Source organism: Cetorhinus maximus, chromosome 3 (assembly GCF_964194155.1).
Source record: "Cetorhinus maximus chromosome 3, sCetMax3.hap1.1, whole genome shotgun sequence".
NCBI lineage: Eukaryota > Metazoa > Chordata > Chondrichthyes > Lamniformes > Cetorhinidae > Cetorhinus > Cetorhinus maximus.
In genome coordinates this window covers 195753376-195774152 of record NC_135881.1, presented here as the reverse complement: position 1 = coordinate 195774152, position 20777 = coordinate 195753376, and the positions used below count along the sequence as shown (strand labels likewise).

Below are 20777 nucleotides of genomic sequence, written 5' to 3'. Positions count from 1 at the left end.
ACACAACAACTGTGACTACCAACTTTTGTAAAACTTTAAATAAATAAAAAAGACAAGTTCAGCAGCCAGGCCACCAATGGGGAAGTTGGGAGGGCTGGAGGGGGTTGGAGGGGAGGGGAGTTGGGGGAGAGGAGGGGAGTTGGGGGAGAGGAGGGGAGTTGGGGGAGAGGAGGGGAGTTGGGGGAGAGGAGGGGAGTTGGGGGAGAGGAGGGGAGTTGGGGGAGAGGAGGGGAGTTGGGGGAGAGGAGGGGAGTTGGGGGAGAGGAGGGGAGTTGGGGGAGAGGAGGGGAGTTGGGGGAGAGGAGGGGAGTTGGGGGAGAGGAGGGGAGTTGGGGGAGAGGAGGGGAGTTGGGGGAGAGGAGGGGAGTTGGGGGAGAGGAGGGGAGTTGGGGGAGAGGAGGGGAGTTGGGGGAGAGGAGGGGAGTTGGGGGAGAGGAGGGGAGTTGGGGGAGAGGAGGGGAGTTGGGGGAGAGGAGGGGAGTTGGGGGAGAGGAGGGGAGTTGGGGGAGAGGAGGGGAGTTGGGGGAGAGGAGGGGAGTTGGGGGAGAGGTGAAGAAAGTGGGGCGGAGGGAGTTGGGGGGGGAACGGGAGGGGAGTGGAGGAGATGGGGAGAGGCGATTGGTGAGGAAGGGAGTTGGGGAGGGAAGAGAATTGGGGGTAAGGGAGGGGAATTGGGGAGAGGGGAGAAGGTTTGGGGATGGGGATGGGAGGGGAGTTGGGGAAAAGAGATGGGGAGGGCAGGCAAATGATGGGGGGAGGGGAGTTGGGAATCCATCTACAAGGCAGCCTTTGATTGCAAGCCCACCTAGGCAAGCAGGGAGGGCCTCTAGGCCTGCCTGGAGGACTGACCCTCCCAGCCTGCCACTGGGTGCTCATCCTCGGGCAGCCGAATTGCCCATTGTGTAGTGAAAATGGCAGGCCAGCAGGAAAATCCCAGTCAGCCTTCTTTAATTATCGCTGACAAGACTCTTCGTGAGCCTAATTTCTGTCCCCCTCATGAAGCTGGGGAGCCTTGTCAAGCCCCGAACCCACCTCCCCCAAAACAACCAGCACCAGGAAACCGGCACATCACGTGGCGCCTGTTTTTGGGTCCTGTCTACCTCCGTTCCTGGTTTCAGCAGGGCCCCCGAATATCCTGCCCTGATGCCCAGCAGATGCCTGGCAGGCAGCACCTTAGTCACCTGCCCTTTCACAGCGTTAAGCATGTGTGAGTGGAAGGGTACATGCTCAGGGGGCATCCCCAGGCCATGTAAATACCCTGTATATAAAAAAAAGCCCGGTGATTTAGGGGTTGAACAGAGGCAGCACACTTTTGGGATGCTTTGCTTTTCTGTACAGTACAGATCCGGCACTGGAAAACCTGCCTTCTTGAGCACAATTTTCATCAATTGCTGCATTTTTCAAGCAGTGGAGAATTAACTTCTAGTATCCCCAAACAAGTATGACATCCTGGCCAGCAAAAGTACTTTGTGGACAATAGACGTTACTCAGCTGCGCGTTGACGTTACACTTACTCTGTGCGTTGTGGTCCTGTGTACACTGTTTTTAAAACAACGAGTCCGTGATTCCTCCTGTAGCATAAAGACACCATCCCAAAGCCCCCGCCATCCATGGGCTGCTTCTCAATCAGCTCGTCAGAGTCTATGTGGATTTTCTCTAAAGACATGGTTGTTCTATCTGGGTTTTCCTTAACCGCACTAACCCAACTTTTGCTCATAACTAGTTTGTTTCTCTGTACCTGTCACAAAAGGAAGAGAAAGAGAGAAGCCAGTTCACAACCATTGCCAATTTAAGATTCCTTTCCTAGCTGCTTAAAACAGCTTTAAAAAAAAAACTCCTGAAGACATCCCCGTCACCCGCCTCACACCTTTCAAAAAAACAGTTTCTTTTCCACACCACCCCTTACTCAACAAGTTACGCTACTCCCAAAAAGAGAGACGTGCTGCCGAAGCTTTCTGTCTTACACTCATCAGGACAAACAAGAGATGCAAAAAAAATTGAGCAATGTTGTGTATGAATTTCAGGGCCGGCGCAAAGCCAGGTTCATAGGCCGCACGTCCCAGCGACTGACCGATCAAATCAAACAGCGCGACCCTTCGGTTTGTCCGTCATAGGCAGAGTACAGACTCAACCCAGCCCACGCTCGGAAAAACCCAAAACAAAACGTCTCCTGTTAGGTGTAATTCCACAATTGGGCAGCACTTGCTTAACAATCCTGAATGCGCTAATAGCCACACTGACAACCAATTTAAGATAATCAGTTGAGTTTGTAGCGTGGTTCATTTACGCTCGCTAGAAGCGACATACATTCATACACGGTGACCCGTTCTCTGCAAATAAAAGGAATATGTTCAAGCCTTGTGCCTTTTTGAATTACCAGGAGCTTGGGAAGCCTAGAGTTCCCCATTGCTTTCTCCATGGCAACGCCACGGCCAATCAGAGTTGACTTGCCAACCAACCAGCACCCTTTTCTCCTATATGAACATACGATCAAGGAGTAGGAGTAGGCCATTCAGCCCCTTGAGCCTGCTCTGCCATTTAATAAGATCATGGTTGATCTGATAGTAACCTGAAATCTGCATCCCGCCTACCCCTGATAACCTATCACCCCCTTGCTTACCAAGAATCTACCCACCTCCCCCTTAAAAATATTCAAAGACTCTGCTTCCACAGCCTTTTCAGGAAGAGAGTTCCAAAGACTCACGACCCGCAGAAAAAATTTCATCTAATCTCCGTTTTAAATTGGTGACCCCTTATTTTTAAGCAGTGACCCCTGGTTATAGATTCTCCCACAATAAGAAACATCCTCTCCACATCCACCCTGTCAAGTCCCCTCAGGATCTTATATGTTTTGATTAAGTCACCTCTTATTCTTCTAAACTCCAGCGGATACAAGCCTAGTCTGTCCAACATTTCCTCATAAGACAACTCACCCATTCCAGGTATTAGTCTGCTAAACTTTTTCTGAACTGGTTCCAACACATTTACCTCCTTCCTTAAATAAGGGACCAATACTGTACACAGTACTCCAGATGTGGTCTCACTAGTGCTCTGCATAACTGAAGCATAACCTCCCTACTTTTGTATTCAATTCCCCTCGCAATAAATGATAACATTCTATTAGCTTTCCTAATTACTTGCTGTACCTGCATACTAACCTTTTACGATTCATGCACTAAGATACTCAGATCCCTCTGCATTTCAGAGCTCTGCAATCTCTCGCCACTTAGATAATATGCTTCTCTTTTATTCTTCCTGTCAAAATGGACAATTTCACATTTTCCCATATTATACTCTATAGTGTAAATTGTTGCGATCTTTTGAAATTTGGCAATCTTGCATTTGTCCTGATGAATGGAAGATGAAAAGCTTCAGCAACATGTCTCTCTTTTCAGCAATATTCAAGTTCTATTATACAGGAGTCAAGGGATCTCCATCCCTTCAGATGTTCCAGCGTGATGGATTGCAATCCAAAGTTTATGATACACTGCATACGCCATGCAAAAAACATTTCTTGTGAAATGTGTTCCCCGACATGTAGCTTTGGCCACCAGGAGAGCATATTGTTCAGGCGTAGGACAGCAATGCTTTACTGCTCATCTCTGTGCGTTATTTCCAATACATGGGGCTGAATTTTACCGAGATGGCTGAAGCTCTGCCGTTGGGTCCAGAAGCGGTAGGGCACTCCACTTCGGCCGGCCGTGGGACCCGGGGAGACACATTCCCAGTGGCGGCTGGCACTGGGACCACAAACCAATTAAGGCAGTGGTTCACCCCTAGAATCTGCTGGCCCGGAGAGCTGGGAGCTCAGCAGCGCCTCTGCTGGCCGTGGCCATTACTGAGACTGCAGCTGCAGGGAGAGGGAGCCTCAATGGCCAGTCTCTCCCGAAGAGGGGTCAGTGGGGTTGTGGGGGGGTTGCTGGGACCAGACAGGCAGGCCCTGGTGATCGGGGTGGGGTGGGCGTTTCGTGGTGTACAGGTGGCACGTTTTGACACGGGGGTTGCCATTGCCTCCCCACCCCCCTCATGGTCCGTGCAGTGCCCCGAAAAGGAGGGCCCCCGCCATCCCAGGAACCTACTGGGAAACCGCCTGGTTTCACCCAGTGTTCTTCCTAAACAGCGCTAGAACTGCCTTCCCTCAATGCGGGCAAAGTGCCCACAGAGAGAGGACGTGGCCCTTAATTGTCCAATTGAGTAGCTCAATGGCGGAATCAGTCTTTATTGATCATGTTGGAAGCACAATAAAGAGATTTTTTTTAAATGTCACTAAAGATCATACAGGCACTGCCATCTACCCCAGCAGAATCTGCTGGTGCATTCAGCCATTGTCCCTCGTCTGTCGACCTCCTGCAGCTCGTTTTAGCCGGTGTTAAGGGGCTCCCAAAATGTTTTGGATCTGACGCCTGAAAAAAAAACCCAGCGGGCAACGCAAAATTGCAGATGATTGAGTTGTTAACAGAATTAATAGCTTGTCAATTAGTTTTTATAAAAACGGTGGGCGGTCTGCTGATTTTGATGCCTGCCCGACTTCCATAGTATCAGAGAACGGCTTGATGATATCGCGACGTCATCACGCTGGATTTCACGCAAGGAGAGCAGCAGCGCCCAATTTCCAAATGCAAAATTCACCTAGGTGGAGCGTGCTGGTGGCCTGACAATACACTCCTCACATCATGAGCAACACACCAAGATTACCAGCGAATTAGGCAAATACTTGTGTTTTCTGGTGAGATGAACTGATTTGTGAATGAGCTTTCCTTGGGCAGCTGCGCTCAGTGAGCCCCTGCGATTTTAACGAAAGCGACTCGAGCGGCCTGGATACAAAAGGATTCCGGAGACTTGACTAAGACCTATCGAATAAAACGTGTGGAAAACCTTCTACAAGTTACCTGCTTATGGGAACCTCCATGCAAACATACCAAAAAAATAATGATCGCAACAAAATGCTTGGTGTGCAAATGATGTGGAAAGTGGAGGAGGTAGCAGAAATGAGTCATCATAACTTTGTGGTCAACAAAAGCAGAAATCTGCCAATTATTCACTTTCCCCAGAGGTTCCAACATGCTCACAACGCGTAACAGAAAACCCAAGCACCCAGTAACTTCATTCCCCCGAATCTCCACATATCTCGTCCCGCTGGTGCAATGGTAATGTCACTGGACTAGTCATCCAGGCTAATGCTTTAATGACTCAGGTTAAAATCCCGCCATGGCAGCTGGTGAAATTTAAATTCAATTAACAAAATTCTGGAATTGGAATTATTCTAGTTCATGAAACTATTCTTGTAAAAACCCATCTTGTTCATTAATGTCCTTGAGGGAAGGAAATCTGCCACCCTTACTTGGTCTGGCCTACATGTGATTCCAGATCCACAGTAACTCAGCTTCCCTCTGAAATGACCGAGCAGGCCACTCAGTTCAAGGGCAATTAGGGATGGGCAACAAATGCTGGCCTTGCTGGTAATGCCCACATCCCACGAAAGAATAAATAAGGACAGACTTGGGAGTCTCTGAACCTAGATTAATATAACCTGTGTGCCATCACATTAATCCTTAGTCCACACTCTTAGTGGAAGCGTACCTGTATGCTAAGATTTTATGCAGAATTTCATCTATTCCCACGTGATTCCTTTCAACTGCAATATTCATAACTACAATGTTCATATTTTCACACAGGTCTCTAAACTTGTCGTTAACAAATTCCTCTCCATTATCAGCCAGTGCCACAAGTCCAGTCCCTATCCATTTCTCCATGATTTTATCTAAAACGACGCTTTTGTCCACGCCATGCATTACCATTGAAAGACTAAATATTTCTGCCTTTGTCTCAGGCCTTTAGATCCATGGCAATTACCTCACTAAAGACCGTCCCAATGGAAGGCGTGCGATAGGACAAGGCGGTGCCCTCCGATACTTATCACATATTTCGCATTTGCAATAATCTCTTTAATGAGCTATCTAAAATTCTCATCATCCATGTCTGTATATTTAAGCAGGATTTTTAATCTTTGACAGGAAGGTTGAGCAAATTGTCTGTGTATCTTTAAGGTTGTTTTTCTTTCCCCTGATTCTTATCATCTGCTGCCACCAGTACATCTCTAACACTCGGATTAGAAACATCAGGTACTGTTAGGTGAGAAGCAACAATGCGTTGTTTGGGTAACCCGCAGATCCACTGACTTTTATGCGCCGTGTCCAGTTTCATTTTTGCCTTTTTCATGGAAGGCTTATGTAACAGCAAAGCTATCCCACTAGAGACTACAGTGTCAAACTTAAAGAAAAAGCATATAATTTCTCAAAGATGGGTGGCAGGTCAGAAGATTGGATAGAATATAAAGAAGAGCAAAGAGTGACAAAAAGATTAACAAGGAGGGGAAAATTCGAATATGAGAGAAAGCATTGTTAGAAATATAAAGAGGGTGTTTCCAATGATAGTTAAATAAGAAGAGTTAACAAAGTGAGTGTTGGTCCTATAGAAAGTGAGTCTGCGGAACTAATAATGGAAAATAAGGAGATGGTCATTGAATGGAACAAATATTTTACATCGGTCTTCACTATGGAGGATACAAGTTACATCCCAGAAATAGCTGTAAATCAGAAATTGGAGAGGGAGGAACTCAAGAAAATTACAATCACCAGGGAAGTGGTACTTAGCAAATTGTTGGAACTGCGGACTGACAACTCCCTGGGTCTGATGGACTTTATCCTGAGTGTTAAAAGAAGTGGCTAGTGAGATAGTTGAAGCGTTGGTTTTAATTTTGTAAAATTCCCTAGATTCTGGGAAGGTTCCATTAGATTGGAAAGTAGCATATGTAACTCCTTTATTCAAAAGGGGAGACAGAAAGCAGAAAACCAAAGACCAGCTAGGTTAACATCTGTCATAGGGAAAATGTTTGAAGATATTATTACAGGTGATATGGCAGGGCACTTAAAAAAAATTTGAGGCAAGCAGGCAGAGTCAACATGGTTTTGTGAAAGGAAAATCACATGTAACCAATTTTTTGGAGTTCTTTGAAAGAGTCACATGGGCTGTGGATAAAGGGGAACTGGTGGATGTACTGTACTTAGGAGTTCCAGAAGGCATTTGATAAGATGCCACATAAGAGGTTATTGCAGAAAATAAAAGCTCGTGGTGTAAGGGGTAACATATTGTCATAGATAAAAGATTGGCTAGCTAACAGGAAACAGTGTGTAGGCATAAAGGTTTTTTTTTCCTGGTTTCGGGATGTAACGAGTGGTGTGCCACAGGGATCAGTGCTGGGACCCCAACTTTTTACAGTTTATATAAATGACTTGGATGAAGAGACCAAAGGTATGGTTGCTAAATTTGCTGATGACACAAAGGTAGGTAGGAAAGTAAGTTGTGCAGAGGATTCAAGGAAGCTACAAAGGGATGTGGATCGGTTAAGTGAGTGGGCAAAGATCTGGCAAATGGAGTATAATGTGGGCAAATGTGAAATTGTCCATTTTGGCAGGAAGAATAAAAAAGAAGTTTACTGTCTAAAAGGTGAGAGACTGTAGAGCTCTGAGATGCAGAGGGATCTGGGTGTCCTAGTGCATGAATCACTAAAGGCCAGTATGCAGGTACAGCAAGTAATTAGGAAAGCTAATAGAATGTTATTGTTTATTGCAAGGGAAACTGAATATAAAAGTAGGGAGGTTATGTTTCAGTTGTACAGAACACTGGTGAAACCACATCTGGAGTACTGTGTACAGTGATGATCTCCTTATTTAAGGAGGGATGTAAATGCATTAGAAGCAGTTTAGAGAAGGCCTACTAGATTAATGCCAGGAATGGGACGCTGTCTTATGAGGGAAGATTGGACAGGATAGGCTTGTATCCATTGGAGTTTATAAGAGTAACAGGCTGCTTGATTGAAACCTGAGGGGTCTTGACGGGGTGGATGTGGAGAGGATGTTTCCTCTTGTGGGAGAATCTAGAACTAGGGGTCACTGTTTAAAAATAAGAGGTTGCTCATTTAAGACAGATGAGGAGAAATTTTTTCTGTCGGGGTAAAGAGTCTTTGGATCTCTCCCCTTCAAAAGGTGGTGGAAGCAGAATCTTTGAATAAGTTTAAGGCAGAGGTAGATAGATTCTTGATAAACAAAGGGGTGAAAGGTTATCAGGAGTAGGTGGGAGGTTACACTCAGATCAGTCATGATCTTATTGAATAGTGGAGCAGGCTCAAGGGGCCAAGTGGCCTTCTCCCTCTCCTAATTCTGATGTTCATAATTCAAACAAATGAACAAATAAACTGTCAAGGTCTAAGATCTCACTCTGTACATTTTAATAAAATATGTATGTATCATCATGGTTAATTTAGAACATTTTAAAAACTGGACAAAATCTTTAAAATGACTGAAGCCATGGCTGACTATGACTCAAACAAAAGGAACTTTCTAGCATTCAGAGAAGCTGACACCTTGTTATCTCTGAAAAGATGCTAGCGACCTGGTGAGCTGCAGAAGATCAACTTTCAAGCGAATTATACAAAGGCCATTTACATTTCTTAAGCCAGGACTAGCCAACGAGAACTACCTGCCTAATAGGACAAAGGACCCTGAAACCACTTTTGAAACCCTTAATGGTTGAAATGTTAACAATTTCAAGAATCCAGACTAAGGAATATACATCCTTTGTCAAAGCCAAAGTGGAGAGGCGGTAGTTACATGACTTCTCCCCCAACCCCTACCCCCAGCGCCAAGCTAGTGGAACCTGTAATGTTGCCTTGTGGAGCTGCAAAGCTGAGTCTGCCATCTTCCATCAACCAAGCAGCAGCTCAGAAAAAGGGCTCTCTCCAGTTTTGAATTCCTGTCCCCATCTACGCTGTTTCTATTGGAATTTCTATATCATCGCCTACAATTTGCCTCTACGTGCCCATCTCATCGTGGAGGTCATCTTTCCTACACCAGTTAATATACAAACATACGAATTAGGAGCAACAGTAGGCCACTCGGCCCCTCGAGCCAGCTCTGCCGTTCAATAAGATCATGGCTGACCTGATTTGAAGCTCAACTTCACATTCCTGCCTATTGTCAATAACCTTTCACCCCTTTGCTTATCAAGAATCTATCTAACTCTGCCTTAAAGATATTCAAGGACTCTGCCTCAACCACCTTTTGAGGAAGAGAATTCCACAGTCTCACTACCCTCTGGAAGAAAAATCTTTTCCTCATCTCTGTCTTAAATGGGCGACTTTTTAAACAGTGACCACGACCTCTAGATTCTCCCACAAGAGGAAACATCCTTTCCACTTCCACCCTGTCAAGTCCCCTCAGGATCTTTTATGTTTCAATCAAGTTGCCTCTCAACCTGCAGACAGTTAATCTTAATTGACACAATTAACAGGTAGTTCCACTCAGCCAGACAATGGAGAAGAGCTGTTGGAGGAAGGTGGTACGGTTTGCCATGTCAAAGGTTACAGAGAAGGAGGGGAGATGATGCACCATGGTCCCAATATTATTTTTTTTTTCCACTTTTTGTTCAGGTCACTTGGGTAGTGCAACAGGAATGGCAACTTGATTGGAGAAATTCAAACAGGGGTGGTAGGAGAGATGGGCATGGACTTGGGCAGGCAGAGCACCAACCCATTCAAGGACTCTGGAGAAAAGGGAGCTTTCAGCTGGAGCAGGAGATTGCAACAAAACAGGGGTTGTGGGCAAGAAGTTTATGGAGGGGGGAGCTATGATGAGGTAAATGTTGAAAGGGCGTACGGGTAAAAGTTCCTGGGGTATCAGTGCTGTGTGCTACCACGTCCAAGGACACTGATTTGAACTGCATTGAACTGAGGCATCCTCCTCACAGGGAACAAAAGGAAATCAGGTCAAGATGCTCCAGTGGGAGTCATGGTTTACACCCAGTAGCTCACTAAAGGGGAATAGGTAGTCAGCTGTCCTAACCGTGTCCCTCAAAGGATGCAACAGTAAGCAAATCTAACAAAAGAGACAAGTTAAGAACATAAAAATATGGCAAGAAACAGGAAAAAAAAATTAAAAGCAAAAAGATTATTTAAGTTTGAAACAAAGATGACTAGCTTCCTTTGACGCACCATCTTTCAATAATTACGATGCAGCCAATGGCGAGGGAAGTGAAACCACAATGTGGAAAATGACACGCAGGAGAAACAATGCAGGGCAGAAGCTTCACACTCATGTTGGCAGATTTGATCTCGAGTAAAATGAACACTGTTATTTGGGCTACACGCTTAAATCTGCACAAAATATCTTCATCTCCCGTGTTTCTCAGTGCTAAGCCTGGTCTCCCTTCATTCTCTGTAGAATCAGGAGCTCCTATTGGCGTTTTGAATCTTCAGTTTTTAGCACAGACTTTACAAGGTGGTGATAAATGAATGGATAGTTTAATGGAGTGATTCACAATATGGTGCTAAATTAGCTATTATTTGGAACAATACTTTCAAATATAAATTTGATTTATTTCATTTAGGATTTCAACATTTCTTGAAAGCATTCCAAACAATTTCAAGCAAACCTGTAGGACATGTAACTTGAAGCAAGTTGAGTGCTGCATATAATACTTGACTATAATATATACAAGTTTTGTTTCCAGTTGGTTTTCATCCTTTCTTGATCCCACACATAGGGCTTGATTTTAGCGTCTCCGGCCTGTGTGCTGGTTCCCCAGCTTCATCTTGCCCAGGGGCCATTTTTGCAGAGTGGAGCTGGTGGGGGAGGGGGGGTCAATAATCCAGATAATTAAGAGCCATATAAGGTCAATTAATGGAGGCCTACTGGAATTTTCCAGTTGGACTCCAGATTCCCACAGGTGGCGGGGGCCAGTTTAGCTGCCTGGAGGCCGCCTCCCGGTGGCACACCAAGGTGGGGGTGGGTGGTGGTCAGAGGCCCTTGCGATTTTCCCTGGGGTGGCCAATGAGTGACTATTTTCCACAGAGTTAGGGCTTCCGACCCCCATTTCAGCCTAACGGCGGGGTTTGAAAGCCTGCAAGGAATAATCTACCCGTGGTTTCAATTTTGCGTTTTCATCCACTAAAAACCGGGCTCGCCAAAAAATGTTCAATTTCTATTATTTTACCCTTACACTGCAAGCCTCAGTCATACTCCAGATGAGAGTACAGTCTGACATCTAGGTCATTTTTAAGATGCAAATCCTGAGCTTTACTTTCCGACTGCTACTGTCAAATTGAAGACCCCATGAAAGCTGAGGTTTCCAGGATTTAAGTCTAAACAAAACCTTACAAGATTTAAGCAGATGTTGTTACTGGGAAAATGATTTAAATTGGAGGAAACCAAGAGTATCTTGTAATGGAATAAGTCACAATAAACTCTCCCAAATTTACAGTAAAAGAATCTTTGCCTAAATCAAGTATGACTCATTGACTCCTTTTTAAAACAGTAAAGAAACAGTCCTGAACGGATTAACTAATTTAGTTCTTCATTTTGAAAAGTCCACACCCTTGCTCTCTTCACCCAGAATTAGCAGTTTCCTTGTGACTGCCTGCATTAGTTTGGTTGAATAATTCCACATATTCTTCCTCATTTTCCACTTTGTGTGATAGTATGAATATACAATGATGGTTGACTTCATCCCTCTCCCTGGTCTGAGATGAAGTCAATCTGTTTGCAACATTTGGTATCACATTTGATCCAGAGATGAGCTGCTGACCCCATATTCATGCCATTACTTATGTTGGCTATTTTCACTTCCACCTTCGACTTTGTTCCCATCTCAGCTGAAACCCTCATTCATGCCTTTGTTACCTCCAGGCTGGTCTACCACATTCTATCCCCTGTAAACCGAGGTCGGCCAAGACTCTGCTGCCCGTGCCTTAACTCGTGCCAAGTTAAAAAAAAGTTAAAGCCTTAGACTACAGGACGATATAGACGGACTGGTCAGATGGGCAGAATATTGGCAAATGGAATTTAACCCTGAAAAGTGTGAAGTGATGCATTTTGGGAGGACTAACAAGGCAAGGGAATACACGATTAATAGTAGGAAGTACAGAGTATCAGAGGGACCTTGGTGTGCATGTCCATAGGTTCTTGAAGGCAGCAGCACAGGTAGATAAGATGGTTAAGAAGGCATATGGGATACTTGCCTTTATCAGTCAAGGCATTGAATACAAAAGCAGAGGTAAAAACAAAAACAAAAAACTACTGAGGATGCTGGAAATCCAAAACAAAAACAGAATTACCTGGAAAACTGCCAGACCTGCTGAGTTTTTCCAGGTAATTCTGTTTTTGTTTTGAATACAAGAGCAGGGAGGTTATGATGGAGCTGTATAAAATGTTAGTTAGGCCACAGCTGGAGTACTGTGTACAGTTCCGGTCGCCACACTATAGGAAGGATGTGATTGCACTAGAGAGGGTGCAGAGGAGATTCACCAGGATGTTGCCTGGGCTGGAGCGTTTCAGCTATGAAGAGAAATTGGATAGGCTGGAGTTGTTTTCCTTGGAGCAGAGAAGGCTGAGGGGGGAACCTGATTGAGGTGTACAAAATTATGAGGGGCATAGATAGGGTAGATAGGAAGAAACTTTTCCCCTTAATGGGGCGGGACAATAACCAGGGGGAATAGATTTAAGGTTTGGGGCAGGAGGTTTAGAGGGGATTTGAGGAAACATTTTTTCACCCAGAGGATGGGGGATATCTGGAACTCACTGCCTGAAAGGGTGGTAGAGGCGGGACATTCGAGAAGTATTTAGATGAACGTTTGAAACGTCAATGCAAACAAGCCTACGGGCCAAGAGCTGGAAAATGGGATTAGAGAGTACATAGGGGCTTGATGACTGGCGCCGACACGATGGGCCAAAGGGCTCTTTCCGTGCTGTAAACTCTATGACACCATAAGTCTCGTTTCCCCCATCACCTCTGTGCTTACTGACCTACAATGGCCCTCAGTCAAGCAATTTCTTAATTTTAAAATTCACATCCTTGTTTCAAATCTCTCCATGGCTTTGCCCCCTTCCTATCTCTGTAATCTCCTCCAGCCCCACAACCCTCTAAGATATCTGCGCTCTTCTAATTCTGGCCTCTTGTGCATTCTCGATTTTAATTGCTCCACCATTGCTGGCTGTGCCTTCAGTTGCCTAACCCCCAAGCTCTGGAATTTCTTCCCTACACCTCTCTGGCTCTCTACCTCACTTTCCTCCTTTAAGATACTCCTTAAAACCTACCTTTCATCTCCTTATATGGCTTGGGACATAGAACTTTATTTTACAATGCTCCTACGAAGCGCCTTGATACATCTTAAAGGTGCTATATAAAAATAAGTTGCCGTTACCATTCAAATTAATCCATTGGTCCAATTTCCCGAGAGCAAAATTTCCTCTATCCCTAAAGCAAAGTACTGCAGATGTTGGAAACCTGAAAATAAAAGCAGAAAATGCTGGAAATACTCAGCAGGTATAGCAAGCACCTGTGGAGAAACAGAAATAACGTTTTAGATCGCCGAACTTTTGTTCAGCAGGGCTGAAAAACATTAGAGATGTAACAGGTTTTAAGCAAGTACAGAGGTAGGGAAGGGAGGAAAGGAGAAAAGGGAAGTTCTGTGATAGGGGGGGAAGCCAGGAGAGATTAAATGACAAAAGGGATGATGGTGCAAGGCAAAAGGAGATGGTAACGGGACAAGTAAAGAAGAAACAATAGATGGTTCTAGGAGAGGCGTTAACGGGAATCGCAGAATAGACGTAACATAGCCAACAGCTGCTATCAAAAAAAAAAACAGGGAGCAGAAGTTATGACCTGAAACTTAGGTCATCAGTCTGAAATATTAATTCTGTCTCTCTCTCCACAGATGCTGAATATTTCCAGCATTTTCCGTTTTTATTTCCTCTTCTCCTGTCTATTTGTCTGTCACTTCTAAATATTTAAATATTGAAGTTAGGCCATGGAATGAATACTAAAGTACACACACTTTAACACATTTGCCTCTCTGTTCTCTTAACAAAGACATCAACCCTTTTGATATTTAACATCTCTACTTAAGTAGCAGAAACAAATTTCAGGTAGATGCACTAAGTAAATTGTACCCGACAGCCTAATCTCAGGGCCTTGGTACCTCTCCAAATCAAATGGTTTTACCCTCTCATTTAAGCTTTGGGTGCAATTTTATGGACTTGTTGCAGCGGACAAATGGCCGAAAAATCCCCCCGGCGTCAAATTCCGCACTTTGTCTTTACAATCCAAATTAAAACATCAATCTTCTCATTCCATACACAAGCTTCAAACACCAATATTTTGTCCTCATTTTTCATTTGCATATTAATGTGCAATTTGTGGATATGATATTGATGTTACTAAAGAGACATTTCATTGGTTTTTTTTTAAGTCTCCTGATATCTTATTACTTCACATTTTCCACTCTTTATATCCTCATCTCTTCTTGCTCTAATTTCTTGTTTGAATCCTTTCTTCTCTCTTTCTAACCTATATTGTTCTAGTTAAGGTTTCTTAATACTTTTTAACTTATACTCGACATAGATAAGATCAGCGTCCATGGGCACTGCCATCTGAATTTCTACAAACCAAAGTTTAACCTTGTTTTAAGTTTCTGAGGTAGTGGTACAAAAAATGAATTTTGGATATAGTACATACCATCGACACAGCAGTCGGTAAAGACTGAGTTGTTTAAATCCCAAGGGGAAACTTAAACAACTGTCACAACCTATATTTTCAATTGGTATATAAAAAAAAATAGAAAATGCTGGAAAAACTCAGCAGGTCTGGCAGCATCTGTGGAGAAAGAAACAGAGTTAACATTTCGGGTCTAGATGACCATCCTTCAGAGTCCTCAGACCCTTCTTCTGGAGAAGGGTCATACGGACTCGAAACGTTAACTCTGTTTCTCTCTCCACAGATGCTGCCAGGCCTGCTGAGTTCTTCCAGCATTTTCTGTTTTTGTTTCAGATTTCCAGCATCTGCAGTATTTTGCTTTTTTTTCAATTGGTATGTTTGAGAGGCAGCTCTGAATTCAAAAATAAAACCACCAATCCTCAAAAGGTTTTGTATATAAAATGAAATTAAATATTTATTAATTTAACAACTAATTAAACACATACACATGCCTACACATTACTCTCATAATAACTTTTAAACAAATTCCCAAATTAATCACTCCCAGGTAAATATTCACCAAGGCAACAATAACCCATATACTTTAAACAGACACCAGGCAAAGCACATTTGACCTTACAAGTTCAAAATGAGATTCCTTTCAATTTGGTTCCTTAGCAGACAGTTGTAGGCTTACAGGCTGGTTAGATGTTACATGCCTCGACTCACACACACAAATTCCATTCGGTTTATACCTTGCTTTTCCCTTTGAATGTAAATTTCCCATTGTATTACTAGGTTTATTTAATTTTAAATCTCCTAACAATAATTCTTTCATTCCACCAATTTTATTAGTAATATAAACACATTGCTTGGTGTCTCCTTTCTTTTGAATGGTATTTTCAACAAATGCAAACGTACTCTTTACCTTTTATCCTTATGTTTATCTAATTAACATCTCAAACAACTATACATTAAAGCACCCAGACTAGCTGGCTTTAATCCAATTAAGTCACACACAAACATACACATAGACCCTACTACAAGTCCAATTTGAAAATAATTTCCAGTAACATTATACACATTAATATCTCTTCATGATATATGTACATAATTTGCATATTTTACTGATCTCTTTGAATCAGTGGAGAAAACAACATCCTGCTGAGTTTGTGTGTTTTAGGTTAAAGTACTCATTTTAATTTATTGAGAAAGAAAAAAAAAATTATAGGGAAGCAAAGCTTCAGATGACGGGAACAATATACTTAACTTTCACCAGTACAGTAGATAGTTTTCTGGAGATTCACCTATCAAATTGTTTCAAGACACCTAACCCCTTTTTTCATCCAGAGAAATCATCCAAACAACTGCCCTCTCTGGTTCCCTTCATCTAGCAAAGCTCCCCCCCTCAACCCTAGCCATGAATGCCATATTTCATTGGTTCACCCCCAATGTTCTCTCCAAACTAATCTCAACTCTAACATCTAGCTCCTACTGTCTTAATCCCATTTCCATTGAATGCTTGATCACAGTTTCCCTCCCTGTTTCAAGCTGAACTAACCCAGTTTTATTGGATCTTAACCTGAGCTTCCAACTCACAAAAGAAAAAGCACTCATTTCCATCTCCAAAACATTTCCCACCTTCCCCCCACCTCAACTTATCTGCTGCTGTAACCCTCATTCATGCTCCTTTCACTTCACTATCAAATACTTCAATAGTCTCCTGACCAGCTTTCCATCCTCCATAAACTGTAGCCTATCTATAACTCTGCTACTCATATCTCATTCACCATCACTCCTGTCCTTGCTGATCCACATTGACTCCAGGTCCACCAGTGATCTAGATGCAATAAGGTACAGGCCTGAAACTAGCAACATTGGGGGGGAAGATGGTGGCATAGCGGTATTGTCACCGGCTTAGTAATCCAGAGACTCAAGGTGATACTCTGGGGACCCAAATTCGAATCCCACCACAGCAGATGGTAGAATTTGAATTCAATCAATAAAAATCTAGAATTAAAGGTCCAATGATGACCATGAAACCTTTGTCATAAAATCTGGTTCACTAATGTCCTTTAGTACTTCATGGGGTCTGGAGTCATCAGCTCAAACATGAGCAATGAAACCTCCTAATGATTATCATGTACTGTCCCCCTCAACTGATTAATCAGTGCTCCTCCATGTTAAACACCACTTGGAGGAAGCCCTGAGGGTGGCAAGGGCACAGAATTTACTCTGGGTGAGGGATTTCAATGTCTATCACCAAGAGTGACTTGGTAGCACCACTGCTGGCTGAGTCCTAAAGAATATAGCTGCTAGACTGGGTCTGCAGCAGGTGGTGAGGGAACCAACAAGAGACATCATCCTCACTAACCTGTCTGCTGCAGATGCATCTGTCCATGACAGTATTGGCAGGGATGACCACTACACAGTCTTTTTGGAGATGAAGTCCTATCTCCTCACTGAGGATACCCTCCATCGTGTTATGTGACACTACCTCCATGCTAAATGGGATAGATTTCGAATAGATCTAGCAACTCAAGACTGGGCAACCATGGCGCACTATGGGCCATCAGCAACAGCAGAATTGTACTCGAACACAAACTGTAGCCTCATGGCCTGGCATATCCCCCACTCCTCCATTACCACCAAGCCAGGGGATCAACCCTGCTCCAATGAAGAGTGCAGGAGGGCATGACAGGAGCAGCACCAGGCATACCTAATAATGAAGTGTCAACCTGGTGAAGCTACAACCCAGCACTACTTGCATGCCAAACAGCATAAGCAGCAAGTGACAGACCGAGCTTAAGTGATTCCACATCCAATGAAACAGATCTAAGCTCTGCAGCCCTGTCACATCCAGTTGTGAATGGTGGTGGACAATTAAACAGCTCACTGGAGGATGAGGCTCTACAAATATCCCCATCCTCAATGATGGGGAAGCCCAGCACATCACTGTAAAAGGTAAAGCTGAAGCATTTGCAACAATCTTCAGCCAGAAGCGCTGAGCGGATGATCCACCCGAAGACCCCAGCATCACAGGTGCCAGTCTTCATCCAATTCGATTCACTCTGCGTGATATCAAGAAATGGCTGAAGGCACTGGATACTGCAAAGGTTGTAGGCCCTGACAGCATTCCAACAATAGTACTGGTGACTTGTGCTCCAGAACTTGCTGCGGCCCTAGTTAAGCTGTTCCAGTACAGCTACAAGACTGGCATCTACCCAACAATGTGGAAAATTACCCAGGTATGTCCTGTACACAAAAAGCAGGGCAAATCCAACCCAGCCAATTACCAATCATCAAATCTCGATCATTAGTAAAGTGATGGAAGGGTTCATCAACAGTGCTATCAAGCGTCATTTGCTTAGCAATAACCTGCTCACTGACGCTCAGTTTAGGTTCCGTCAGGGTCACTCAGCTCCTGACCTCATTACAGCCTTCGTTCAAACATGGACAAAGAAGCTGAACTCCAGAGGTGAGGTGAGAGTGACTGCCCTTGACATCAAGGCAGCATTTGACTGATGGTGGCATCAAGGACCCCTAGCAAAACTGAAGACAGTGGGAATAAGGAGGAAAACTCTCTGCTGGTTGGACTCATACCTAGCACAAATGAAGGTGGTTATGGTTGTTGGAGGTCAATCATCTCAGTTCCAGGACATCACTGCAGGAGTTCCTCAAGGTAGTGTCCACAGCTCAACCATCTTCAGTTACTTCATCAATGACCTTCCTTCCATCATAAGGTCAGAAGTGGGAACGTTTGCTGATGATTGTACAACATTCAGCATCATTCGCGACTCCTCAGATACTGAAGCAGTCCATGTCTAAATGCAGCAAGACCTGGTCAATATCCAGGCTTGGGCTAACAAGTGGCAAGTAATATTTGCACCACACAAGTGCCAGGCAATGATCATCTCCAACAAGAGAGAATTTAACCATAGCCCCTTGACATTCAATGGTATTACCATCGCTGAATCCCCTACTATCAGCATCCTGGGGGGTTACCATTGAACAGAAACTGAATTGGACTAGCCATATAAATACTGTGGCTACAAGAGCAGGTCAGAGGCAACTCACCTCCTGACTCCCCAAAGCCCGTCCACCATCTATAAGGCACAAGTCAGGAATGTGATGGAATACTCTCCACTTGCCTGAATGTGTACAGCTGCAAAAACATTAAAGAACCTTGACACCATCCAGTACAAAGCAACCTGCTTGATTGACATCCCTTCCACAAACAAACATTCACTCCCTCCACCACCTGACTTGGAAATGAATCACTGTTTCTTCACTGTTACTGGGCCAAAATCCTGGAACTGCTAACAGCACTGTGGGTGTACCTACAACATATTATCTGCAGCGGTTCAAGAAGGCAGCTCACCACCACCTTCTCAAGGGCCATTAGGGATGGGCAATAAATGCTGGCCCAGCCAGCGACACCCAGATCCTATGAATGAAGTTTTAAAATTGTCACGGGAACATAAGAACAGGCGTAGTAGCCCTTTCAGTCTCTTGAGCCTGATCTGCTATTCAGTTAGATCATGGGTGATTGGTACCTCAACTCCATTTACCCACCTTTTCTCCTTATCCTTTAATTCCCTTATGCAACAAAAATTTATCCATCTCAGTTTTAGAATGTTCAATTGCAGCCTGAGCAGACTTTGGGGGAGGGGGCAGTAAAGAGAGAGTTCCAGGTTTTCACTCCCCTTTGTGGTGAAGTGTTTCCTTGTGTCAGCCCCCCCAGAATGGTCCAGCTCAAATTTTAAGGTTATAGCCCTTGTTCTGAACTCCCTCCACCAGGGGAAATAATTTCGCTGGATCTACCTTATCAGACTGCTTACTCATTTTGAAAAATTAGATCGCCTTGCATCATCTTCTACACCCAAGGAAGTATAAGTCTAGCCTATGCAACCTGTCCTCTTAATATAACCCTTTTAGCACCACGATCATTCTGGTGAATCTTGCATTGCATCCCTTCTAAGGCCAGTATACCCTTCTTAAGGCCCAGTGCCCAGAACTGAACACAGTACTGCAGATGCAGCCTAAGGTAGAGCTTTGTACAACTGCACCATAACCAGGTGTCATTAGGACGGCTGCAAAACTGCTGTTAAAGTTGCTCCTCTGCAGCCTGTGGCTGGGGTCTGATCTCAGGGGGCCAGGAACTGGCTGTAGGCGTCGTGACCCCCCCACCTCCAGATCTGGAGTGTACTTGGAAAGCAGAAGCAGTCTCGGAGGTTTCTCCTCTAACTTTCTCGGGTCGCCATTACAGTTACCGGAAAAGAAATGAGAGAGAGAGAGAAAGAGAGAGAGAGTCTGACACACGTCCAGAAGTGCTGGGCACAACAGCGGGCCAGCCCCCAAAAGACAACCCACCCCCCCCAAAAAAAACTATCCATTGGAGGGGGGGGGGAAAAGCCCACCCCCGACTGCGGGAGAAAGTCTCCCCCCACCCCACCCACCCCCTTTAAAAACTTCTCCCCTCCCTCCCGTCCAGATTAACATTGGGATGGTAGCCCCCGGATCCTCCTCTCCCTCCAGGTGGCTCCAGCCTCCCTTACCTGTGCTGTCTCAGGGTGGGCAGTTACATTGTTGCATCGCTTCCAACTCTCGTTCCTCTTCCGCGTCGCTGCCGAGGGTTTCACAAGAGCCTCTGTGAGCACCGCCCATTCGGGAAATACCCTCTGCAACACCCTCTCCTCCTCCCTATATCCAAATGCTCCACTTCTACTGCTCCATCCAGTGTGTCTTCATCATGTCTAGCGGGAGATTAAATTCAATTTTAGTCTGCTGTATGTTTCCAATATGTTATTATTTAACTTCCTTTTAAAACCAGAAATCTAGTGCACATTTAAAAGTGAGGAGGTTATCACTTGTCGATTCAGGAAATGGTCTGAGGTTCCTTCCAGTGAACCCTTCCAGTAACAGCAGATGTGGTCGGTGTGGATTAGCTTGTGCGATGGTGTTGTTGACCTACCTATTCTCTTCTTGGAACCATTATTCATTTTTTTTTTTAAAAATGCAAATTTTAAACATCTTATATTGCTTCCTGGCTGCTGGTTGGCCAGTGTGCAAGCCATCTGAGCTCCAGCTACCAAGCTCAATATCAGCGTGACGATATTAAATAAAACTTGTTACTCAATGGCCCGGCCACCACATCAGATATCCTGTCATAGGGATCATGAGTCCAAACGCCTTGATGATGAGGCAGAGTGCCAACAGAGAAGGGGGAAAAAAGGAAGCAAATCCTGCAC

General features: G+C 44.4%; 1 protein-coding gene across 2 annotated transcripts in view; it reads right to left on the bottom strand.

The window, feature by feature from the left end:
• Positions 1 to 20177, bottom strand: part of ripk1l (receptor (TNFRSF)-interacting serine-threonine kinase 1, like) — a 54370-nt gene extending 34193 nt beyond the window's left edge. Inside the window, exons 1-2 of one of the 2 annotated variants that reach the window (XM_078539537.1) lie at positions 20085 to 20177; positions 1515 to 1738 (exon numbers count right to left, since the gene is read on the bottom strand). In XM_078539537.1, the coding sequence (XP_078395663.1) occupies positions 1515 to 1717 (203 nt within the window). In that variant the 5' untranslated portion in view covers positions 1718 to 1738; positions 20085 to 20177. Of the gene's footprint in view, positions 1 to 1514; positions 1739 to 3158; positions 3287 to 20084 lie in introns of those variants that run through there. The other variant, XM_078539538.1, reaches the window with a different exon arrangement.
• Positions 20178 to 20777: the final 600 nt, after the last annotated feature.